Source organism: Megalobrama amblycephala, linkage group LG10 (genome assembly GCF_018812025.1).
Source record: "Megalobrama amblycephala isolate DHTTF-2021 linkage group LG10, ASM1881202v1, whole genome shotgun sequence".
NCBI lineage: Eukaryota > Metazoa > Chordata > Actinopteri > Cypriniformes > Xenocyprididae > Megalobrama > Megalobrama amblycephala.
The window spans coordinates 25,880,132-25,906,027 of record NC_063053.1 but is presented as its reverse complement, the minus strand read 5'-3'; the positions used below and the strand labels follow the sequence as shown (position 1 = coordinate 25,906,027).

General features: G+C 36.9%; 1 protein-coding gene across 2 annotated transcripts in view; it reads left to right on the top strand.

Moving 5' to 3' along the window:
* loxl4 (lysyl oxidase-like 4) overlaps positions 1-25,221 on the top strand; it is a 55,253-nt gene extending 30,032 nt beyond the window's left edge. For both annotated transcript variants that reach the window (XM_048205569.1, XM_048205567.1), the window contains exons 7-15: positions 477-657; positions 10,935-11,089; positions 12,983-13,150; positions 14,074-14,236; positions 14,326-14,569; positions 18,523-18,638; positions 18,729-18,865; positions 20,525-20,636; positions 20,733-25,221. In XM_048205569.1, the coding sequence (XP_048061526.1) occupies positions 477-657; positions 10,935-11,089; positions 12,983-13,150; positions 14,074-14,236; positions 14,326-14,569; positions 18,523-18,638; positions 18,729-18,865; positions 20,525-20,636; positions 20,733-20,803 (1,347 nt within the window). In that variant the 3' untranslated portion in view covers positions 20,804-25,221. The remainder of the gene's footprint in view (positions 1-476; positions 658-10,934; positions 11,090-12,982; positions 13,151-14,073; positions 14,237-14,325; positions 14,570-18,522; positions 18,639-18,728; positions 18,866-20,524; positions 20,637-20,732) is intronic.
* Positions 25,222-25,896: the final 675 nt, after the last annotated feature.

Sequence of the window (25,896 nt, the reverse complement as noted above, 5' to 3'; positions counted from 1 at the left end):
AACCTATTATGTTCAACCATGATGTTTTGAATGTACAATACTGTTCAAAAGTTTGATGTCAGTTAATTTTATTTTTTTTTCAAAAGAAATTAATACTTTTATTCAGCGAGAATGCATAAAATTGATCAAAATCTAAAATAAATGCTGTGATTTTGAACTTTCTATTTATCAAAGAGTCCTGAACAAAATGTATCAAGGTTTCATAAAAATATTAAACAGCACAATTGTCTTCAACATTAATAATAAAAAATATTACTATATAATATTAATATAAACAGATATTTAGGGTTGGGGCTATTAGAATCAGCTATTGAAAAAAACTTATTTGTTGACCACTAATCTAAAGATTTGGGAAGGCAGTCCCATTGGTGGTCCTCAAATGTCTATTGTGGTTATAATTACCCTGGTACTTTGGACCTGAGGTGGAAAAATATGATTTCCTGAAAGTAACCTTTCCGTCTTTTTTCTTCTCATAGCTGTCAGTGCGGCTGAAGGCAGGGCCACGTCTGGGAGAAGGCAGAGTCGAGGTTCTGCGTGAGGGAAAGTGGGGAACTGTGGTTGACCACCTGTGGGACCGTATCTCAGCCAGCGTGGTGTGCAGAGAGCTGGGCTTTGGCACTGCCAAAGAGGCTCTTACCGGAGCATACATGGGTCAAGGTAGGAATTAAAGTTGTGTAAGCTTAAAGAAACAGTTGGAAAATAAAAAATCATTATTTGTTATTATTTACTTGCCCTCATGTAGTTCCAACTGGGATCAGAATGAGGGTAAGTACTGTAAATGACAGAATTTTCATTTTTGGATGAACTGTTCCTTTAATCTGCCAATATGGTGCTTTTGGGAAGAAGGTGATTCATAACTATACAAACATGGCTATGATTATACTGAGTTTGGCTCATGATTCCACAGTAGTCTGAGTCTGAGCTTATTCGAAAGCTCTTCTTATCTGTAGGATACGCCTGTCTGCAGCTGAATAGGAAACGGTCTATGATGTCTTACATTATGCAATATCACACTCTCCAGGTGCAAAGCATGAATGTAGAGCAATGACAATTCTTTAACCCAAGGAACTTTCCCTGAACTTTCTGTGCCTCAGATCCACTCTGCATGAGTTTACTTTAGCTGAGTGAAACAAAACTCAATGCTGATCTGTATTCCAAGCAACATCTGTTCTCTTTGGCAGAGCAGTTATCCCATCTTGTCAGAGTGAAGTCATGACAGTAGCAATTTATTGAAGACTTCTAGATAGCGCACTGATGAAAAACACAGCCACTAATGTTGTGCAGTTTTTTTTAAAGAAAGGAACTGAAATGACATTTGACTCATAAATGATGTTGTATCAGGTGCCACCGTTCAAAGAACTGAAAGGATGAAATGTCGATTTATGGATATTGATGATTTTAGGGATCTGTTACTTGAAAATATAAGATGTAATGCACCAGTAGTGACTCACATGAAAGTACAGACACTTGAAATGAACCTGAATAAGGTTGACTACTTTCAAAATTCCAATCAATGTTTCAATTTAACACTCGCCAAGTGCCAAATATTGTAAGTACAAATAGGCTTTAGAATGTGTTACTTGCCTGTTACTGGCTGATAATTTGTTTTTTAGGAACAGCAACTTTAAAATTAAATGCAAAGCAACAAGTTAAGTAGGCCTACCTGTTAAGTGCTACAACTTTAGGTTTATTTTTTCAAATGTATGGAATATTTCTTGCTGTACCCTTACAAAAAATAAGTATACTTCAAGTTAATTTTATTAATGAACTTAAGTATACTTAAAGGGTTAGTTCACCCAAAAATAAAAATTATGTCATTAATGACTCACCCTCATGTCATTCCAAACCCGTAAGACCTCCGTTCATCTTCGGAACACAGTTTAAGATATTTTAGATTTAGTCTGAGAGCTTTCTGTCCCTCCATTGGAAATGTATGTACGGTATACTGTCCATGTCCAGAAAGGTAATAAAAACATCATCAAAGTAGTCCATGTGACATCAGTGGGTTAGTTAGAATTTGTTGAAGCATCGAAAATACATTTTGGTCCAAAAATAACAAAAACTATGTTTTTATTCAGAATTGTCTTCTCTTCCGGGTCTGTTGTCAATCCGCGTTCATGACTCCACAGTGACGCTGCTGACGTGTTATCCGGTGCGCCCGAGCTTCGTTTACAGTCTGAGGGAGACGCACACCGTAAACAAAACATGTCTAAGGATTTCGACACAGAGGAAGACTTGCATTTTTTTGCTCAGCCATATTTATTTGAACCCGAATACACGGACGAAGAACTAAGAGCGATGGAAGCTCCTACACAGCAGCAACCGCTGTCACAAGCAGCGTCACTGCGGAGTCGTGAACGCGGATTGACAACAGACCCGGAAGAGAAGACAATGCTGAATAAAGTCGTAGTTTTTGTTATTTTTGGACCAAAATGTATTTTCAATGCTTCAAAAAATTCTAACTAACCCACTGATGTCACATGGACTACTTTGATGATGTTTTTATTACATTTCTGGACATGGATAGTATACCGCACATACATTTTCAATGGAGGGACAGAAAGCTCTCGGACTAAATCTAAGATATCTTAAACTGTGTTCCGAAGATGAACGGAGGTCTTACGGGTTTGGAACGACATGAGGGTGAGTCATTAATGACATAATTTTCATTTTTGGGTAAACTAACCCTTTAAGTAAAGTTCAAGTATAGTTTTTAAGTATACTTTGTATAGTATGTATACTAATATCAATGTACTAGTTGTATACTTGTATGTGTACTATTTCAATACTACTTGGGACTAAATTGGCCCACTTTTCAGTGTGCAACAGTATACTTTTAAGTATACTTTAAGTGTAACAGTAGTAAACTTTGAGTACTAGATTACAACTACATTTTTCAATTGTACTGCAACTACTAGAAGTAAACTTATAGGTATACTAATAGTTTCTAGTTGTACTGTAGCACATTATTTAGTTTATGAAAGTACACTTTGAGGTATAATCTCAGTAAACCACTAGTTCCCTTTCGAAAGGGAACTTGCACTGCATCCCGAGACACTTTGTGGGAACACCTCCGCGTTACTGGTATCTGAAACAACTGTAAAACCATGGGAGTCCTATTGGCTTGCGACAGCCTATGACATCATACTAGTGCGACCAGAAAGTATATAAGGGGCACCTAGAGAACCTATCATCCTCTTTTTGTCTTCAGGGACTATTTTATTTGAAGCACGCTGTTCAAATCTATGTAAAAATGGCCTGATAAAGCAAACATTTCAAGCTGTGTGCATAATCCGTGTCATAAATATTTGACACTCGATAACACACATGACTTCTGCGTTCTTTGTTAGAGCATGCACGCCCAGTTCCTGAGGGAGCTGTTGGCGTTCACTGTAAGCATTTCCTGCTGAGGAAGCTCCACTCTCGTTTGTCTCTCTTGGCAGGCTTCTGTGCCTGGTGGCTCGGGTCCCACTCACACTGAGGTGAAGAGGAGACTGAGATCAGAGGGCTCATAGAGGGAGCTCGCTGAAGAGTTTGAGAGACGCGTTAATCTCTTGTGCACTTCAGAGGCTGACGAGAGTGTTCTGCTGAGTGAGGATGCATTGTCTCTTGCATCCTCAGGATCAGCATACTGTGCTTTCTTGGCATTATGCAGAAAGAGCTAGAGATGGCTGTTGAGGGTAAAAAAGGCAAGACATCCGAGCCCTCGCAGTCGCTCTGTCCCGCGTATGATGAGTTGTTGGGTGTTACGGAGCCTGCGTCACACAGCCATCAGCTGTCATGAGAGCGCATTAGTTTAGAGACCTCTTGTGTAAGATTGGAAACACGAACGGTTTCTTTCCGGCCATAGCCCTCCAGCTTCCATGAGCTGTCAAGACGTTTGCAAACTATCTTGCGGTTGAAAAACAAAACAAACAAATAAAACGTTGACTTTGAAAACACTGGTCCTGCCCTTATAGGGCAGGACATACGCGGCAGCAAGTGTGGCACTGTGGCAGTGCTTTAACACTCTGGAGTCTGAGATATCGCCGGTGATACCACCTCGGTTTTTTTCTTACCAGTGTGAAAGAGTCTCAAAATACTCCATCAATGTTGCACATGCAATTAAGAGTTATACACCATTTTAATCTGTTGAATATCTTCTTTTATTTGTGTACACTCAGAGTGAAAACAAAATGTTGTGCGTTTTGCAAAATAAAGAAAACTAACATGATGTGTGATCTCTCTTTCTCCCTCTGAACAAAGTCCAATCTGATAGTTCTCAGAAAATGAACTGTAATTTAGTGAATACTAATGACACAAAAATGAGACTTATGTCTAAAAAAACGTTGAAATGTCAGGTTTTCAATCATGCAAGTCAAATCGAAAACAAAAATTCTCTGTTTATGTAATCTGTATGAAAAAAGAGCCATGTCAGACGCCCATGATTCAGCTCATTATCCACTAATGCGGCCACTCCCGCGGAGTGAGCACTATTCAGACGCAAATTCTGAGGCAATACATGTATACATCGTCTCAATCGTGTATTTATTGTCTTCAAAAGTGTTTTGCATAGCCATAGTTAGCGATCTCTGGAAGCCTCTGTTAGTTTGGTTAGTTCCTGGATTGTCACATAGCCTGTTCTTCTTTAGGAGGCATTTGTGGACTAAATGTGCACAGAGCGCCCTCCGGCTGCAAGTATGAATTGAAAACACAGTATCCAGCACTCATAGTAATGACAATAAATATTGAATAAATATTACTCCTCTGTATAGAAAAATTATATAAACATATGAGAATCCATCAATATTTCTCCAAATGTGCATGCTTTTAAGCTAAAAGCCTATATGAAATGCCATAGATGTAACACAATTGTTCAGACACTTTGCATCACAGAAATACATTATATTTTAAAGTATATAATAGAATACCATTATTTTAAATTGTAATAATATTGCACAGTATTGCTGTTTTTTCTGTATGTTTGATATACACTATGATGAGCTTGAGACATGATCACAGAGGGTTTTTTCACATAGCCTACCTGACTGAAAGGCCTCATTATTATGCAAGTCATTACAGCTCATTATGCGATTCTTTTGTCTTCTCAGGTGTGAATTACAGGATTATTCATGATGATTCACGCCTCCACGCATACTGTGTTTCTTGACAAAAAAGTGTCTTACAAAATTTAAATCTATCTATTGTTTTATATGAACAAGTAGGCAGGATAATTTTTACATCATTTTGAAGCAAAAACAATCTCCAATACCTAGAAGTCAAAACTTCTCCAGGCCCCAAATCAGCCTCAGACTCCAGAGGGTTAAGCAAACCAAGCGACCTGCATTCAAATCTTATTAAAAAAAAAACGTGCCAGTCCAGGTCTCCCCAATCCTTTCAGGCTGTAAGAGTATGGCAGGCCCCATTAAGGCCTTTGCTCTTTGAGGTCACAGGTTGAGCTTTGTAGGTCGACTCACCATTGGCAAGAGCAGTTATAAATTCAGTGGCCTCAGCTCCATATAGAAAGGAATAAATGGGGCATGCATTCATAATATTATAGATTAATTTATATAGGGGCAATTTAATTAGGACCCTGGAGCTTCCATTATTAGGGAAGATTATCGTGAAACCCTTACTATGTGCCTCCTCTCCTCTGAGAGTCGTTTTGTGAGGTCGTAATATAGTGGGTAGCATTTAGAACGAATATCATCTGTTGTGAGTGGCCTGGCCTCCTCTGATTTGGAGAGTCGTTTTGAAACCAGGGCCGCCACTCATCTGAGCTCCAGATATTTGATATTTCCCCCTTAGTGTGTGAGTCGGCCTCCTCTTGCTTAGAGAGTTATTAGGCTGAAATCTCCACTCCCCTGAGCTCCAGTTGGATCATGACTTCAAGCGCTCAGCCCTCCGTGGGCTGCCTTGACAACCACACACACTCCAAGCCCACACACTCCTGGTGGGTAACTCTGTTAGACTCGTTTCCAAGTTGTTGGCACTCCTCGGGCTGCCTTGTTGGCGATCCTCTGGATCGAGCTACATTCCTAGCACTTCTAGCTAGTTTGAGTGTCCTGGCTCCCCAGAGTACACAGATTGAGTTCACGTTGCAGGCTCCACAGGTGCCTCCCTGATTCTAGCCCCAGAGCTTGGTTGACACTCTACTTGGTCGAGTCAGACTGGGTTATCCTCCCTGATGGCTCTGGAGGTTGACACTTTGTCCCCCAAAATGTGACTGGCCAAGGCTCCTTTCGGCCCCTGGCTGTATTCCCTTAAAGGAACCCCTTCACAGTGAAGATGCTGGTTCAAAGCCCTTGAGCGGCCTTTGAAAAGGCCTTCTGTTACTTTATGAAGGCACTTTTTCATTGAGGCGTGTAGCTCGGGCAGTGGCCGCAGGGAATACTGTCACTAACAGCCTAGTGTGTGACCAGAAAAAGGGGGAGTGGATCTGGCATTTCAGTTGGAACTGCCATTATTGTGCTTAGTTCCCCAAAGTGTTCCCTTTCGAAAGGGAATGTCTTGGGTTAAGACACTCGACTGTAACCCTGGTTCCCTAAAAACAGGGAACGAGACACTGCATCTCGTAGCCATGCCTCCGCGCTGCCTGTTCAGTCCCTTCAGACGAAGAAGTGGATAACATGTTCTCTAGGTGCCCCTTGTATACTTTCTGGGCGCACTAGTATGACATCATAGGCTGTCACCTGCCAAAAGGATTGCCGTGGTTTTACAGTTGCTTCAGATACCAGTCATGCAAAGCCGTTCCTCCAAAGTGTCTCAGGACGTAGTGTCTCGTTCCCTGTTCTCAGGGAACCAGGGTTACAGTCGTAACATAAGACGTTTTATACTGTCTTCAAGTATACTTGTAAGTTTTCAACATTGATAATAATAATAAATACATTTCAGAATATATTAAAGTAGAAAATTAACAGTTATTTTGAATTGTAATACTATATTCCTGTTTTTTACTGTATTTTTGATTAAATAAATACAGCCTTTGTGAGCAGAAGAGACTTTTTTAATATAACAAATTCTGTTATTGCTATGACACAAGGAAAAAACAACTAAATAATCTCATTGTCATTGAAACAAAATACATATATTTTAAATAAAACAAAAAATGTAATTTACAATTTAATGTTGGTTAATAAATATGTTAATCACCCTTGATTGGCAGGTGTGGCAAAAAAAAAAGAAAAAAAAAAAAAGAAAAGAAAGTGACTCCACTTGCTGAATTTTGAATTCACCCATTTGACTGTAGGTCTACTTGAGATCAAAGCTTATGATTTCTGTCCGTCCATGGCATCGAGGTCTTTAGGTATTTAGTTGTCGTGTATAATTTTCCCAGTGCAGCCGAGGCCACAAAAACATATAGTGAGTGAAGAGAGACACAAATTAGCATTTCAATGACAGAACAGAGCTGGACTGTTTGGGACAGGCGGTAAAAATAGGAAATCTGTTGAGATGGGCTACATGTACCAGACTGTGGTTACCACATTTAGAATGATCCTGAATAATGGTGTTGGTACAGTGTTCATCACACTGCCTGATTTTCCAGACCTTTAATATAACATAAAGGGATAGTTCACCCAAAAATGAAAATTCTGTCATCATTTACTCACCCAAAAAACAGATGTTTTTATGTTCCACAGAAGAAAGTCATATAGTTTTGGAATGACATGGAAAATTCTCTCATTATTTACTCACTCTCATTTTGAGGTAAACTATCCCTTTAATGTGCTTAGTGGTAGAAACAAATTTGAAAATGGGGTGTCATTGTGGCTCTATTGTAGAGTACATTCTGTCTGTGAATTTTTTTGTTCAAAAATGGTTTTATGGTGGAGTTAGCATGAACTCCGTATGATAATGTAGATCTTTTAAGGCCAATGCAGCATGAAGCAACACATTCTGTTGAGGTGTTCTCTAAGTCTGACCTCCCAGTGAGATGAAAGTAAGTGTTCCTGAAGTCTCTCAATGACTGCATGTTTTGAGATTTGTTTAAATGCTGTATCAGCTGGTTTTACCTCAGTCAGACACAATAGACAAGGGTTTTCAAGTGACGTTCACCCTCAGGGACCGACACTTTACAGGCAAAACATACAAGGTGAAGACTATATTTTTGTATGCAGTACACTGAGTTTTTCCTCTGGCTTTGAACTGATGCTGACATGCACTTGGCTAAGAGAAGTATTTCTTATATAGCAATTTAATCTGCTCTTAAAATAGGGATTATAGGCATCCCATGAAATGAAAACACCATTAATGCAGAATATATATGTTGTTTTATTTTAGGGAGAAGAAAATGTCCATTTTCCGTAAACCACACTCTAGTGAAACTATTCACAGCAGTCAGTCACTGAACCACTCCCTTACCATTGGCCACTTCTGGAATACTTAGTCTTTGCTTCTATTTTCCTGTTATTTACTTGTCTTTTGTGCATAATCTGTTTTATGTTTATACTGAAATTTATATTTAAGAAATTCTCAAATTGTTTTCCACTAAAATATTAAGCAGCACAACTGTTTTCAGCACCAATAATAATAATAATAATAATAATAATAATAATAATAATAATAAATGTGTATTGAGCACATCAGCATATTAGAATGTTTTCTGAAGGATCATGTGATACTAACACTGGAGTAACGAAGATGAAAATTCAGCTTTGCCATCACAGGAATAAACTAAAATATAGTGAAATAGAAATTAGCTATTTTAGATTGTAATAATATTTCACAATATTACTGTTTTTGGTTTGTTTTGTTTTTTGATCAAATAAATGCAGCCTTGGTGAGCATAAAAGGCTTATTTTAAAACATTTAAAACATTTTACCAACCAATGATATTTATTTTGTAACAATATATTATTTTTTATTTATATTTATATATAGTAGCACATGATACAGAAAAGAAGTTTTGATTGAGCCATTTGAGTTTTTAATTATGATCATCAAATTATGATGTCATCATACTGTCTACTGGAAAAATTACATGAACAATATTTAGATGTCTCTTGCATTTCTCTCTTTTTTTCGGTAGTCGATTAATGGGTTTTTTCGATGACTCTCAACTTTTACATTTAGTCTCCAGCCTTTGCTTAAATCCTTGATTATATGTAATATTCTCTGTGAGGGAACATTTCCATATTAATCCTCAGGGTTTTAGCCAATCTCTAGCAATTTACTTCCCAGAAGCGAGGCCAAATAGGGTGCTGTGTTTGCTTTTGGGCTCTATCATTTTTGCTTCAAAACTAAACAGCTGGTCATGATTTCATTGCTCTGTTAGAAATCTGTCTTTTTGATCAGTACGATCACCAAACTTAGCCAGGAGCAGTGCAGTAGCACATAATCACGGGTTTTCCACAGCAGTTAATACAGCTCTCTACTTCATTTACCCTGAATTTCCCCAGCAAGAATTTCTGAGATGGGGAAAAACTATATAATTGCATTTACACTAATGTTGCTCTGGTATATTTATACCGTGTAGTGGATTTCATATCCTTGTGAGATTCATATCTGAAGTTTTAGCACACTGCTCACGTTGGGCTCTGATTTAGTGGCCACCTAAGGCTGAATTGACCGATGTTTTTACATCACAGTAAACAAAGAGGGAAATGAACTGTGACATCTGGTACTTTTTTATCAAGCTTTTAATCTCCATAGAACCTCAAGAATGTGATGATAATGATTTCACACAAACAAATGCATACCTCCGAATCTGATCAGACTCATGTGTGGCCCTCTGGTGTGTGATGAGGAATTTTCTTTTTCACTACACATCATTTAGAACGTCACATAAGTAGTGTTGGGTTGCATTACTTAGTTTTTTGAAAAGTAATGTGTTGTGTTACTTTTGCGTTACTTTTTCTCACCTGAGCTGGGCTTGCTTGTTTGTTTTTCATAAAAAACAAATGTAAAGGCACCAAATGTGAAATGAATAAGCCGCATGCTGAAGGAAATGCAAATTCACGCCTGTACAGTAGAGGACGCAACTCAAACAAAACTTCAAGCTGTATTGCCATTCTGGGGTGCGTTTCCTATACAACTATGTAAAACCGTATTGTCGCAAACCTGTCATTCAGCCACTTTGGTGAATGATATCACACAGGTGGTGGAGTAATAACTTCTTTAAATTAATCCATTTGAGATCGAAATAATGCTAGATTTTTTGCTATAAATTGAGGACATGGCATCTGAGGATTAATTCTCATTTTTCTCAGTTATTTTGCTTTATTTCCAGATTCAATCATAGGCTCGTTCTTACATACCAGTGCACATACGCATATGCGCACTCTTCAAAAACAGTGCTTAAAATTTCTTGACAAGTTAAAATATGTAAATGACATTTGTATATATTCGTAATAAAAGATATACATTGTACTTAATGTCAGCTTGCTTATTTTGCTCAAGATAACGATTTATCAAGTCCACATGTCATAAAAACAAGAAACTAGGAGCTGTCATTTCAACCACACAAGTTTGCAATGCAGTTTGCAAATGTTCGTTTGAACTATGGTTTTGGGAAACATCAAATTGTTGAACTAAGTTAGTAACGACGGCACTTGTGATGTTAGTTAGCTAACGATGCTTTTGGGAAATGCACTCCTGGATTGCATAAGAATAGGACGCATCGAAGGTCAGCAGCAAAGACATTGGTTAATAAAGTGAGATTAAATACATGAAGTATATTTGTGTAACTTAACATTTAATTATTGCAGGTTTGCATAAGTTTGCATTTCACTGTTTATTCATTTTGAGAAATACTGAAAAATACTTGAAAAAAGTAATCTGAGGCAGCAGTTGGTCAGTGACATTTTTTTTTTAAGGCAGTTTTTGGAAAGGTTTGGTTAGAAAGTTCTCTATTACAGAAAGAACTCAAACAGGCCTGGTGTTTGTTATTTTGTTTTATATTTGAGACTTTTAACTTCTGATTCCCCAGTGACATATACTGTTTGTTTGTTCTACAGGGACGGGGCCAATCCACATCAACTCTGTGCAGTGCACTGGCACAGAACGCTCCGTTTTGGATTGTTACTTCCAGGAAGTCCCTCCCTGGACATTCAAACACAGCCAGGATGCTTCTGTCAAGTGCTATGTTCCTAAGACAGGCATGGAAACCACGGTGAGCAAAACGATCACAAATTACTATAATTCAGATAGCTCCTATCAGTCATGTTATCTGCTCTGTAGTCCCCCAAAATATTTGGACACTTAAAGTGTAACTTTGTCGATTTTCAACCCACTTTGAATTGTTACGGTGTTGGTAGTATATGTAAATGAACAATATTTACTCGTTCTCTGTGTTACCTGGACCGAGAATATCACTTTTATTTGTCAGAGTTTTTGTGAAAACTACTTCTTCTGCACATTTTTGTATCTCCGGCCACGGACAGTTGGATCAACAGGGTTATTAACAGAACGGTTATTCTGAGGGTATTGTATTATCACTGAAAAATGTATCAACCTTTGTCTACACTTTAAACAGCATTATGGTAAAAATGTAACACTATGGCAACAGTTTTCTTACCTGTGCGCAACAGCGTTTTGCCTCGGCATGTTGGGGCGTAACTGACAGAATGGCAGTTTCTTTCAGTCTTTTCCACTCAACACTGTGTTCATAGTCATCCAGTTTGAAATGTTGACTACAAACACTGAGGTTTTACAGATTTTCCCTTACAACATTCTCTCCTTATTTACGATTCTTTGCAGCCTTAAATTAGCCACTGCCTACAACTCACTGGATCCTTCACTAGAAAATTGAAACTAACTCAATCCCGTTAAACGTTTACTCTTTGAATTCTTGCACCCAGAAGCAATACAAGTTACCACCATTATGGCTAAAAGTTTGCTAAGAAGTATTTCCTACTAGTGTTATTTGACTCTGGTAAGCGTATCCATAGCAGACTGTTGGGAGGGGCCTTGGACGGCAACATGACCAGTTGTTGTTTAAGTTGTTAAAGTTTTCCTACCAATCTGACAAACAGCAAAGTCTTTTTTCTCTGTTTTTCTTTTTTACTGCTTAGGCAGCAAAGTTTTATTAAGAGCCCGTTTTGAAGTACCCCTTTAGGCCACACTTAAAATGTCTTTGTGTAACATAATGCATTATATTATAGAATAAATATACATAATTAAAATGTCTTTGCATTATATAATGCATTATATGGCATTTATTTACAGACTTAAAATGTCTGGTCCTGCATTATATTGGGTGGCATTAACTGCTATGTACTTACATCAAAAAATAAGTACAGTGTACTTATTGTGTTCATATTGAATTGCAAAACACTTACTGCTATTGAGGTGGGATACGGGTAAGGTTAGGGACAGGTTTGGTGGTATGGGTAGGTTTAAGGGTGGGTTAAGGTGTAAGGGATGGGTCAACAGTGTAGTTATAGATGTAATTACTAAAATTAATTACAGATGTTATTACATGCAGATATTTTTTAAAATATATGTACAATGTAAAAACATGTATATACACAATAAGTGCATTGTATGAAATAATTAATTTAAATATAAGTACATAGTAGTTAAGGCCACCTAAATATAAAGTGGAACCAAATGCTTTTGCATTATATAATGCCTTATGACATTATTTTGAAATATGCACACTTAAAATGTCTTTGCATTATATCATGCATTATATGGCAGTTATTTTCAGTATAAGCAATTAAATGTTTTTACATTAAATTACGTGTTTTAAATTAATATACAGACTTTGTGTTACTAATGTGACTAATGTGTTATATGGTAGTTAGAGTATGCCATGCCAAGGTCATGGGTTCAAACTGCACAAACTGATAAATAGATAAGCTTTTAATGAATATGTACATTTTAAATGCATTATATGGCATTTATTTTAAATATACACATTTAATCTACTAAACATTACCAAAGAGAAGTGAAGTTGGTTCTGAGAAAAGCTCTAGCCTCATTTGTTTACAAAAGTGTTTGAATATTCTTTGAGGCCACTGTATGTGTAGTTTTCACTCCTGTGAGCGTGTTTGTGTTTCAGGTGCGGTTGGCAGGGGGCAGGGACCCGGCCGAGGGTCGTGTGGAGGTGCTCATGGAGGTGGGGGGCAGAAAGCGTTGGGGGACGATTTGCAGTGAGAACTGGGGAATAAATGAAGCCATGGTGGTGTGCAGGCAACTGGGCTTTGGTTTCGCCGCACGTGCCCATCAGGTGAGACTGCTGAAGAATGTTGTGTTTCCAGTAATTGCTCTGAATATATCTCTTGTCTTATTTGCTTTGGTTGCCTCAGTCTGTGTGCATTTGAGAGCTTCCTGTGCATGTTTAGGGGGCAGGATATTTCTGGGAAATATTATAGTGTTATACAGTAGTTGTTTTGTGAAGATGAAGAGGTGGGACAGGTTTAGCAGTAGTTGAGAACAGGACAAGTTATACTTTCATTTTACACTGCTTACCTTAATTCTGTTTCTGTTTTATGAAATCTCATAAAGAAATGTTAAGGTCATATTGCAAACCCAAATCAACAAAAAAAAAAAAAAAAAAAAAAAAAAAAAATATATATATATATATATATATATATGAAAATTAAGTCTGTTTATTTTCATAGTAATTCAGCATTCATTTAATTACAATTAAATAAAAAATAATCATCACATTTTAATATATACTGTATATATATAAATATCAGGACATAATAAATATCATCTGGTCTTTTTAAGGACTTTTTTATGTAAATATAACCTCAGATGAACAGCAACACATATTACACCATGTCATTATTTATTTAACAAAAATAAAGTCAAACTGGAGGAGCCATGTGTGACAAACTAAGTACACCCTATGATTCAATAGCTTCTAGAACCACCTTTAGAAGCAATAACTTGAAGTAATCGTATTTTGTATAACTTTATCAGTCTCTCAGGTCATTGTGGATGAATTTGGGCAAAAAATTGCATTATTTACAAATAATACTATAAATAAATTGGAAATGCTGAATAAAACATGAAATTAGAGGGCATATCAGCTTCCCAAAACTACTACCCTGATTCATGAAGTCTATACATTATATCTCATTGCATTTTAAAATCGCAACATATCATATGCAGACAAATAAGATTTGGCCTTCCTGTGTATAGGACACATATTATTGGCAAGGAGACCCTGCAGCAGAAGAAGTGTTGTTGAGTGGGACTCACTGTGTGGGAACAGAAATGTCCATCCAGCAGTGCCGTCGTAATAATTACGTCCACTGCCCTCGAGGAGGCGGGGCTAAAGCAGCAGGTGTCACCTGTTCTGAAAGTAAGTGTTTGGAATGACAAAATCTGATAGATATTATAATTTTATCTGCACTGAATGATCCAATTGAATTAATCAACATCTTGTTTTAGCGGCACCTGACCTGGTTTTGGATGCACAGCTCGTGCAGGAGAGTGCTTACCTGGAAGACAGGCCTCTGCACCTGCTCACCTGTGCACACGAAGAGAACTGTCTCTCCTCCTCTGCCAACCGTATGCAGTGGCCGTACGGGCACCGCCGCCTCCTGCGTTTCTCCTCTCGTATAATGAACTTGGGCAGAGCCGACTTCCGTCCACGCGCCTCAAGAGAGTCCTGGACCTGGCACCAGTGCCACAGGTGAGGATTTCCTTCTTTCTTTTTTGTTGAAACAGCAGCCTGAGTGCTGCTGGGAAAACATTGTATAGTTTGGTCATCTTGCTGAGAATACAGTATGATGCATAATGAAAATGGACTCCAAGACATTCTGTTTAAAAAGTTGTTCCAGTATAAATTGTGCAAAACATTGTGACACAAACTGAATCTTATTCATTAGTTACCTGCAATACAGTTTAACCCTGTGCTTAATGCACTCAAATAGCACTGTGCAATGAGTATTTAAAGCTGCAATCCGTAACTTTTTTTGGCTAAAAATGATCCAAAATCTAATTTTGAGCAAGTATATAACCAGCCAGTGTTAAAAATGATTTATTGTAGGCTAATGCTTTTTTCTCAGTTGGTCAGAACAAAAGGGCAGACATTTTCTGGTGAAAATTCTTAATTTGGTCACACTTCCAAGATGCAGAATCTGTGATTCCGAAGTACAGTATCCACACCGATGTGGTGACTGACAGCAAACATTAGATTCATCCGCGCTGAGGAGCCACAACCCGCGTGAAGATGATAATTCCGCAAATAACTACAATTGCAGGTTTCAAAAAGAGATGGCGACAAAGAGGCAAAACTTACAGACTGCAGCTTTAAATTATTTTTATTTTCATTTTTTGTTAGTTATTTTTATTCTCTTCAGATTATTAATTTTTATCTTAATTTAATACAAGCCATGTGGTGTAGTCGAGCACACGTTCAGAATTTTAAAGAAACAATTCAGGTTATTATTAGTAATAATATTATCTTGTATTATTTGTATTGTTCTTAATATTTTATAATATTATAATTTTTACTTTTTGTTTCCTGTTTATTCGTTTCAATCCATTTTATAATTGCTTATTTATCTTTTTATGTATTATTCTTAAATTATTTTAAAATTGAGTTTTATATGTCTTTTTGTTTCTCTTTTTGCATGGCTATGTAAAATCTGTGCATATATTCAGACATGTGGTGTAGTCAAGCGTAATTTTCTGCATTGCATCAGTGTACAGTCCCAGTGAAATACATTGATTAGATCATGGTAGTCTGCTGCATCCTCCACAGTTGGAACACTCAGAACCAGCTTTTGCATATATTCTTTTAATGACTCAGGAACTAAAATAATGCAGACAGCACATGGAACTAAATAATGTAGGAATAATCCTGATGTATGACGCTCTTTTATTCTAGAAGAGTATTTGTGGTTACATTTCCTTTCAGTTCAGTCAGTCATTTCAATGTGCAATGAAAGGCACGTACACTCCTCTTTATAAAACAGGTCATGGGTGGTCAGCAAGCTTGCCGTCATCTTTCAGATTAATTAGCTTCTTTGAGCACCTCCACTCCCTTTACATATGTTCTGAAAATAATTGCAAACCCATTCTGTGGGAACAAGCCGCTCTGTTGTGGAGGAGTTGTGGGCTTTGCGTGTTCGCATGCCAAACCTGTTTTATTAATCTTTTAAAACAACATCAGAGAAGTTGGCATTTGAAAGCCATCTATTCAGACGAGCTGAATAAACAGTTCTGTAAGCGTAACCCTGTCAGCATAACAACAACTTCCTGTAAGGGTGTTACCGTAGCAGCCAACACCTTCATGTAGGAGCAGTGAGGTCATTAGACAGGGGTCCATAGTGAACCTTTGTTCTGCCCCTTCACAAGCCGGCATGAAATATAAGTCAACTACATTTTTACATATTCTAGAAAAAAGTGTGCAAAACTCCCGCCATTTTTCTAGGGTGTTGTGGGTGAGTGTTATCAAAGTCCCTTTCAAGGAAAGTCTGTTGACTCTGCGGCAATATTTGCAACGCCTCCAGGCAGCTATTTCGGGTATCCAAGGCTAAGTCCTATCTACTTGAATGGGGGAATCCCGAATTCCCAAAAACAGTTTGCTGAACACACAATTTAATAACATATTTAAAATCAGCTACAAAATCTGATATGAATCATAAATGTTGTTTTGTATGCTTAAAATAAAGTGCACGTCCTGATTTTGCAAAGTTAAATACGTTCCAGGGTCAACATATTTTGTTGATCCTGGAACAACATTCCTGTCCGAAAATGTTATCCTAACCATATAGCTACCCCTAAACCTAACTCTACCCATAAGTTATCCCTAAAACAGAGGGAAATGATGGGTGAATAACACTGATGAAGAAGCACCTGACCCTGGATGTAAGCCAAAACTTAACATAAACTGTAAACTTGTCCCTCAAATTTGATTGGTTGACTGGAATGTTGTTCCAGGCTCAACAAAGATGTTAATCCAGGAACATGTTCTGCTTGGTGAAATTGGGTTCTGCTTGGGTGATTTCACCAAGTAGAACATGTTTCTGGATCAAAATCTTTGTTGATCCTGGAACAACATTCCAGTCAACCAATCAGATTTGAGGGACACGTTTACAGTTTATGTTAGTTTAGGTGTACAACCAAGGTTAGGTGCTTCTACATCAGTGTTATTCGCCTATCATTTCCCTCTGATTTTAGAGATAAGTTATAGATAGATATTAAGTTTAGGGGTAGGGATAGGGTTATGACTATGTTTTTGGACAGGAATGTTGTTCCAGGATCAACAAAAGATGTTGATCCAGGAACATGCCTTACTTGGCAAAATCACAGTGACTGGTATTGTGGGTAGTTGCCAGTATGTTGCCATGTAGTTGCAAAGGTATTCTGAATGATGTTTAACACATTTTACATGATTATAGGGTGTTGTGAGTGGTTGCCAGGATGTTGCTATGCATTCGCTAAGGTATTCTGAGTGGTTTGTAACTGATTCTAGGGTGTTCTGTGTGGTCACCAGGGCATATGCAGCTTCTAAGGTATTCTGGGTGTTTTTAACATGTTTCTATGCAGATGCTAAGGTGTTCTGGGTGGTCACTAGTTCTCTGACATTCTGGCCCCTTTTAAAGGGTTATTTCACCCAAAAATGAAAATTCTGTCATTTATTACTCACCCTCATTTCGTTCCACACCCGTAAGACCTTCGTTCATCTTGGGAACACAAATTAAGATATTTTTGATAAAATCCTATGGCTCAGTGAGGCCTCCATTGCCAGCAAGACAATTAACACTTTCAATGCCCAGAAAGCATTGAAAACATATTTAAAACAGTTTGTGTGACTACAGTGGTTCAACCTTAATATTATAAAGCAACAAGAATACTTTGTGTGCCAAAAAAAACCCCTAAAATAACGACTCTATTCAACAATATCTAGTGATGGGCGATTTCAAAACACTGCTTCTTGAAGCTTCAAATCTTTACGGATCTTTTGTTTCGAATCAGTGGTTTGGAGTGCTTATCTAACTGCCAAAGTCACGTGAACTATTGAAATTTCGAAACACTTATGATGTAATGAAGCCTTGTTTACTGTATTCACATGATTTTGGTGCTCTGCACCACTGATTTGTAACAAAAGATTCGTAAAGCTTCGAAGCTTCATGAAGCAGTGTTTTGAAATCACCCATCACTAGATTTTGTTGAATAAAGTCGCTATTTCGTTTTTTTGGCACACAAAAAATATTCTCGTCGCTTTATAATATTAAGGATGAACCACTGTACTCACATGAACTGTTTTAAATATGTTTTTAGTACCTTTCTGGGCATTTAAAAAGGAAATGATATTGCTGGCAATGCTGGCCTCACTGAGCCATCGGATTTGATCAAAAATATCTTAATTTGTGTTCTGAAGAGGAACGAAGGTCTTACGGGCGTGGAACAACATGAGGGTGAGTAATAAATGACAGAATTTTCAATTTTGGATGAATTAACCCTTTATGGAGTTACATTTTTTTTTGTATTGAAAAGTAATAAAATAGCTTACATCTGTGCAACAAGCTATAATGTGCTTAGCACGAGCAGGGCAGATATGTACAGTATGGGCAATAGTAATAGTGATTCTTGCCTTGGCAATCACCACTTAATTATATGATTCTACTTTTTTAGGCATTATCACAGCATTGAAGTGTTCACACATTATGACCTCCTCACACTCAACGGAAGCAGAGTGGCCGAAGGGCACAAAGCCAGTTTCTGTCTGGAAGACACCTACTGCCCTGATGGTAAAAGACCATTATATAGTTATTTTAAACCTTATACAATTTGGTTTATAAGTGAAAATACTCAAAAACTGTTTTTGTGTTTTTCTTCAGGACTTCACAAACGCTTTTCGTGTTACAATTATGGAGATCAAGGCATTTCAGTGGGTTGCTGGGACACGTACCGCCACGATATTGACTGCCAGTGGATAGACATCACCGATGTGAGACCTGGAGACTACATCATGCAGGTGAAATAAAACTGTGGAAGATGGCAGTCACGCTCAAAACATTTTCACTATTCTTTTCAGGATGCAGTTTATCCACGTTTTCTCTGTCATTAACTTTGGAACATGTTAATCATCCAAATCACTGTGGGCGCTGGGAGGCACTTCCGCAGCTGAGCTTCACATGCAGAACCAGCCAATCAAAGAGCCGCTTTAGGGGCCAATCAAGAGGCCATTTATACATCCCATTTGTAAAATATAGGTTGATGTGAAGCTTTGTTTTAATTACAGTGTACCTTTGTGCTTTGACCATTTTGAAGATTTATTTGCTCAAAATGTCGACATGATAGATTTGCATGTATTTTAAGCACATTTGGAAGATGCTAATTACAAACCGGCATCGGGCTGCTGCTATGTATGGCACAGCAAGGAGACGTGGTGATACTCAAAAGGTCAGAATTCCCAACTCCATGTAGAATGATGCCAGCTATCCCATGCCAACCCCGTCTGAGCAAAGAGGCTGTGTAAATGAAGCATCTATACTTCATGAACCAAGCAAACCTGTTGCTCTTTCCTTGACTTGCTTGTCTTTAATTCTACACCAAAAATAACCCATTGCTAAGCATTCCCTGCTGGAGGAGAAAAGCGTGCTTTATCCCCCTCTATTAGACATGCTCAATTAGGTTCAGAGGAATTTACGCCCGCCTGTTTTACAGGCGCTTTCTCACTCAAACATATGCTCAGACAGACCCAGATTCTCCACAGTCCAGAGTTAAAGTTGCACACTGTCATTAAAAGTACAAAAAAAAAAAAAAAAAAAAGATAAGTGAGACTCACATTTTGAATGTGCTCACAGAATAATTACCTTCGGCTACTAGGAAAGATATTTGAAAATAAAAGAACTGTTGTATCAGCGTTTAAAAAGTTCTAGCCTAGTAGGCATAATCACATTACATTTATAACAAACTATAGCTCAAAGATGCTCTTTTGACCCTCTTCATACCCTGCCTACAGCATCTTTCTGGACTATTAAATTATTATATTGCGATTTTATAACAGTAATTTGAGAGTCTGGTTTGGTGGGCCCGATTTGTAAAGTGGTTTGATGAGCAATCTGATTGTATAACATTTCCTTACAAGCTCTACATCCTTATTGGTTCTGCATGTCTGCAACTGTGAAACTTTTACAATGTCATTATGAAATGACACCAGGCTGGCATTGTAAACAACGGCTATATTTAATACCGTTCCTCTTTGATTTGTTATATAATTATTAGATGATAATAATTATTAAGTCGATACTCTGATCATATTTTCTAAGCACATTTTACCAATTCCAAACCACATTAATCTTAATAACTACCAACAATTTGTGTATATAATCATTTATAAGTGATATATAATTGTTAATGAGGGCTGGAAGTGAAAAACGCCATAAATTAAGGTGAAGGATTAGGTGTGAAACAATCAGGATGCCTTTAGTCTCCAGTGACACCATTTTCCAGAACTGCAATCTGCCGAGTTTACAGAAGTACAAGGTGTAGAAGTACAAGTCCTTAAACTGCTTTTAAAAAAAACCATTAGTAATACCTGAGGGAACCCATGACGAATTATACTTCTGGGTTGCCCTACAAATTGACCTAATTACTAGCTCTATTCATTCTTGTGTGTGTGTTTTGTCAGGTTGAGGTAAATCCGTCCCTGGATATGGCTGAATCAGACTTTATGAACAACGTCATGCGTTGTCGATGTAGATATGATGGGCACAGAGTGTTTATGTATGGCTGCCATGCAGGTATGATCCCCTTATCAGTGAATGAACCACAACATGCATTCATGCTTAAGCGCACTAGTATCTAAATTCCCTATTTGATGCACTTTTCTTTCACAGGTGATGCCTACAGTGCTGAAATTGAGGATTTATTTGAACACCAGCGTCAGATCAGCAATAACTTCATCTGAGCCTAATAAAGAGAGGTGAGAGGAGAGGATGTTCATAAATGGGTCCTGGAAATGTGGATTTTTTTGGACAATGAACTGTGTGAAAGAGAGAGAGATATTCTCAACTGATCTCAGAAGAGTCTAGCAGTAGCACCACTGAGTGGAAGAGATCTGCTAAATTTTAAAGGGGTCATGACATGGATTTTTTTTTTTTAATTATTATTTTAAGATGTTCCTTGAGGTTCACTTATAATGTTAATAAGGTTTTGTTGCACACACACAAAAAAACGTATAAATGATATAAAACGATTATTTATTCTGACCCTTTGTCTGAAGTGATCCGTTTTTAAGGGGCGGATCTTTTAAAGCTTGTCAATAAACAGCCACTGTTATGAATTGCTAACATCATTGCATAGGAAAGAGTATCAGCGCCCACTCGCTAGTGCCCATGAGTATGTGTTTTGAAAACACTATCCACATAAAACTGTCTTTTACAGACAAAGCATTATGAAATCATTTACTTACCGTTTGTGATGTAGCTGCTGTCAGATCCAATACAGTTTCTGCTTCATCTGTCAACAAAAGTTTCTTTGCAAACTCTCCATTACACTGTGCATCACTTTCAAAACGAAATGCTACGAACAAACATATAATCCTCTGACATGATCCGGGACGCCATTAAAATAAACCGTCCACTTGTTTCCGACACTGGGATCTTTCTGAAGTACCTGAACTTGAAGTTTGTATGGAGACGCAAACGAGCTGTTTAAACTAGACGCGTTAAAGCAGTGGTCGGCAATAGGTGGCCCGCGGGCCTAAACTGGCCCTCCAGCAATAATATTTGGCCCGTGCCCGCAGCCAGATTATTTTGATAGCCGCTGGTTCTGAAATAGATCTGTCTGGAGAGCGCAGTTCATGGTTGCATAGCAATGACAGACACCACGGGAGCACAAGCGCTTTGGAAAGGAGGAGAAAGCAGCACGGCCACGTTTTCCACTCGTTTTTAGACGCGACATGTGAATGGCCCCTAATATTATATTCTTTGCAAACAGCGACAACTTCGTTGCAGATAAGACACACCGGCTTTGCATTCACAAACTAGGTAGGATGAACGCATAGTTGTGTTTCCATTCTTCTTTGTTTGCCCTATTTTCCCTTTCAACTTTCCTCTGTAGACTCTTTGATAGTGCCATTTTCTCTCACCAGCTAGCTTAAATGTTAATATCAGTCTGCACACGACGTAATAGCATACCTCCAGCACACAAACAATTTAAATAAATGCAGTTTAGTACATGAGGATGCCAAAGAATAATTCTGAGTGTAAAAGTAGGCTACATCAAATAATTATTACAATAAGTTAGGCTCCATTGTGTAACAAGCAAATTAAAATGATACACATTTATTATTCACAATATGGAAAGAGGAAATAAAACATAGTTCGTTAAGAGCATGATTCAAACATGCCATTAATGGGCTTATTCAAGTCCTCTTTTATTTTTTGAGTTATTTTTATCCATCTCCCACATATGTGTTTTAGCAAGGCGGTCTGTGTTGCAAGTTGGTGAATGAAGATACTTGCCAGGTTACGTGTCACTACTCTGCTTTATTAATTTATCCAGTGTAAAACCCGGACACCGCCACCGCTTTTTGTTAATGACTGTCCTACTACAGGATTTAACACAGTAACAGCTCAATACCAGTTACAAAAGACACTGTAACAGTCTGTCACAGGCAATTCTAGTTGCAATTTTTTTTTCATCAATTATCTTTTGACTATGTTCTGGCCCGCCAACTAGTGGTGAAATTGTTTTTGGCCCGATACCAAACTTACTTAGCGACCCCTGCATTAGCAGATGTCAGAAACTGAACAGGCATCTGTATACTGTATCCAGTGTAGACAGCGTCAGTCATTATAATGGGTTCTTTTTGATTTTGACGCGACGCAACATCCAGTGTAGGCAACTGTCAACCTTTAAGCGACTGAATGTCGGTGGGTGGGGCCTATGCTGTGATGATGTAAAACTATTTGTCGATGTCTTGCTCTGGAGCAGGCATATGCAAATGTATTTGCCAGTGTAACGTCACAAATCCCACATTATCCAAACGAGCCATTTTTGTAGCTTGATTAAATAAATGGACATTTTAAGCTATGAAACTTGCAGGATCTTTTAATGGTACAAAGTCCTCTTATATGTCAAGATCAAGGCTAATTTGATTTCTCATGTCATGACCCATTTAAATGGTTTTCTCCATGGAATTGAATTTAGTCTAGCAGATGTTTGGAAATCAACCAAAAGAAATATAACTTTAGGATTAGTTCACCTTAAAATTTAAATTCTTTGAGTCTTTTGTATTTGAGGTTCTTTTCCTCCCAGTTGTAGTCACAGATGTCAAAATTTTAATTTAATGATAGCTTAATTGTCAGTCTGTTCTTGACACACTTTGCATCAGAACACATGGAGTATACTTTTATGAATCTTTTATAGAGCATTATTTGTCATTTTGGAGCTTGATAGCCAGTCTTTTTCACTTTCATTATACTGAAAAAAGTGGCTAGGATATTTCTCAAAAATCCACCTTTGTGTTCCACAGAAGAAAGTCAGTCATATGAGTTTGGAGTTAGTAAGTGAAGTCAGAATTTGTATTTTTGGGTGAACTGATCCTTTAATTAATATCCATTGAGAAACTGGGACATTGTTTTCAGAGGCTAAGTTGTGATTGTTTATCCTTATCAGCTGATTAAAATAAAAACATCATGCAAAATTTATAGTTCTTGGGACCATAAGACTAGCATTAGTAAATAACAATTTTTTCATTATTATTATTATTTTTTGTTGTTGTTGTCTACATATATTTATTTTGTGACATTATAGAATAATAATATAATAAATGTTGTTATAGAGTAAAAAAAAAAAATGTTTAATTTTTCATTATATTTACCCCCCCACACAAAAAAAAAACAAAAAAACAAAAAAACAAAACAAAACAAAAACACAAAAAAGAAGAAAGCTGAGTAAGTCCGTGGTCTTTAATATTACCAATATGATCTATTTTATATGACATCCAAATGCAGTTTGTTCACTATTTCTGTTCATTTTTGAGTTTTATATCTAACTTCGGTTCTTTTGTTTGAGTTATGCACTTTATTGATGGACTGTCAGTATTTTGGTAGAAATGCGTCATTCACTACCATCTTTAAACACACACTTCTGTTTGTTTGTTTGTATTTATGCCTTCATTCCATTTTTGATAGACCTTTTCATCTTTTTTCTGTGACTTTCCTGAATCCCAAAAGATAACAAAGGATGTTGTATATGCTGAAGATTTATTTATTTAATACATCGTTAAACACATTTTCTGGATGAGAGTTTTATTAGTTTGACAGTTCATAGAATTAATCAATGCTTGCTAAATGGTTGACTGCTTTAATATTCATTTAACATCTTGAAGCTTTGATTTGTGGATGAATGGAACTTGTTTTCTTAGTCTAGAGTGTACTTGAAGCTTTTTTTTAACATCTATGAGTATAAAGGAGTATGTTGTTACAATGTCCTGAAAAAAGCTACATCACTACAGCATTTAGTGATGAGTTCAAATCTAGCTTGAACTCAAGGAATAATATTTATGGGCCAGAGCATTACATAGGTCTTAAAGTAGTCTATAAATCCAAAAAGTTATTTTTTTTTTTTCAGCTGTACTGTATCAGTCTTTATGTTTGTAATTATTTGCACAGTACAAGATGCTGTTTAACAATGGTTATTGTGCATGTAATGAACTGATATGTAATTTGTTCCTACTGTTTATCTTAAAACCTCATGTTATTTATCATAAAGTATAATCCATAACGGATGATTTCATACACACGTGAGTGATTTTTCTTAAGTGAATCATTTGTGCCCATTCTGTGCCTAGATATTATTTAAATCAACTTTAAATTTTCCATGATATACTGTTTTTGTAAGATCACAAATATGACTTATTCTGTCTCTCTGTTGTGTACCTTTACTTTCACCTGTTACTCTTGATCTGTTATTTCACCTATATGTTTATTTATGATTTGCATGTTACTGTATGTTCTTAATATTATTCATGCATAAATTGATTTCAGTCCATAAATCACAGCAAACTTCATATATATATTATTATTATCTTTTGGTGCTAATTGTGCACTGTTCTGGGAGTTTTTCATGGAGTTGTTGAGAGTTTAAGCTCTTATTGTAATTTGCAACACTCTCAGGGATGAAATATTTGTGTTTAAGATTATTTGTAAGATCACTTGGACACAGGCAGGACACAAATAAATAGGAAAGTACTACCAAAATCATTCCAGAAGCTCCAACGTGATGTAAAACTCCTGTTACTGTTTTGTGATGAGTATTACAGTAGTCAATGGAAACAACTGATCTCAAATGTGAATAAATATGGCGTATAAGGTCTCATTTAGCTGCCAATACTCTTTTTTTTTCTGCTCACTGTTTACCATGATCCATTGCACAAGGACTTCATTATCAATAAATGTGTGTTTGTGAAAGTCTGTGTTTTTGTTTTCATACCAAATAAAAATGTAATAAATTCAAGTGGCTTCTCAGATGGGAAAAAAAAAAAAAAATCAGTTTTAGCAAAGGCAAAAAAAAGGCATGGCATATATGGAAGCATTTGACAAAGTAAATTAACAATTAGTAATACTCATACTTTATAATTATAGTTGTACTTATATAATCTCTGTAACTATTATATAATTAGTTATATAACAATAATAATAATAACTACCATTCAAAATTTGGGGTAAGTAATTTTTTTTTTTTTGAAAGAAATGAATACTTTTGTTTAGCAAGGATGCATTAAATTGACAGTAAATACATTTATAATGTTACACAAGATTTATATTTCAAATAAATGCACTTCTTTTGAATTTTATATTCATTAAAGTATCCTTAAAAAATGTGTCTCAGTTTTCACAATTTTTTTTTTCTTTTCTCAACATTGATAAGACATTTTTCTTAAGCATCAAATCAGCATATTAGAATGATTTCTGAAGGATCATGTGACATTGAAGACTAGAATAATGATGCTGGAAATTCAGCTTTGCCAACACAGAAATAAATTACATTTTA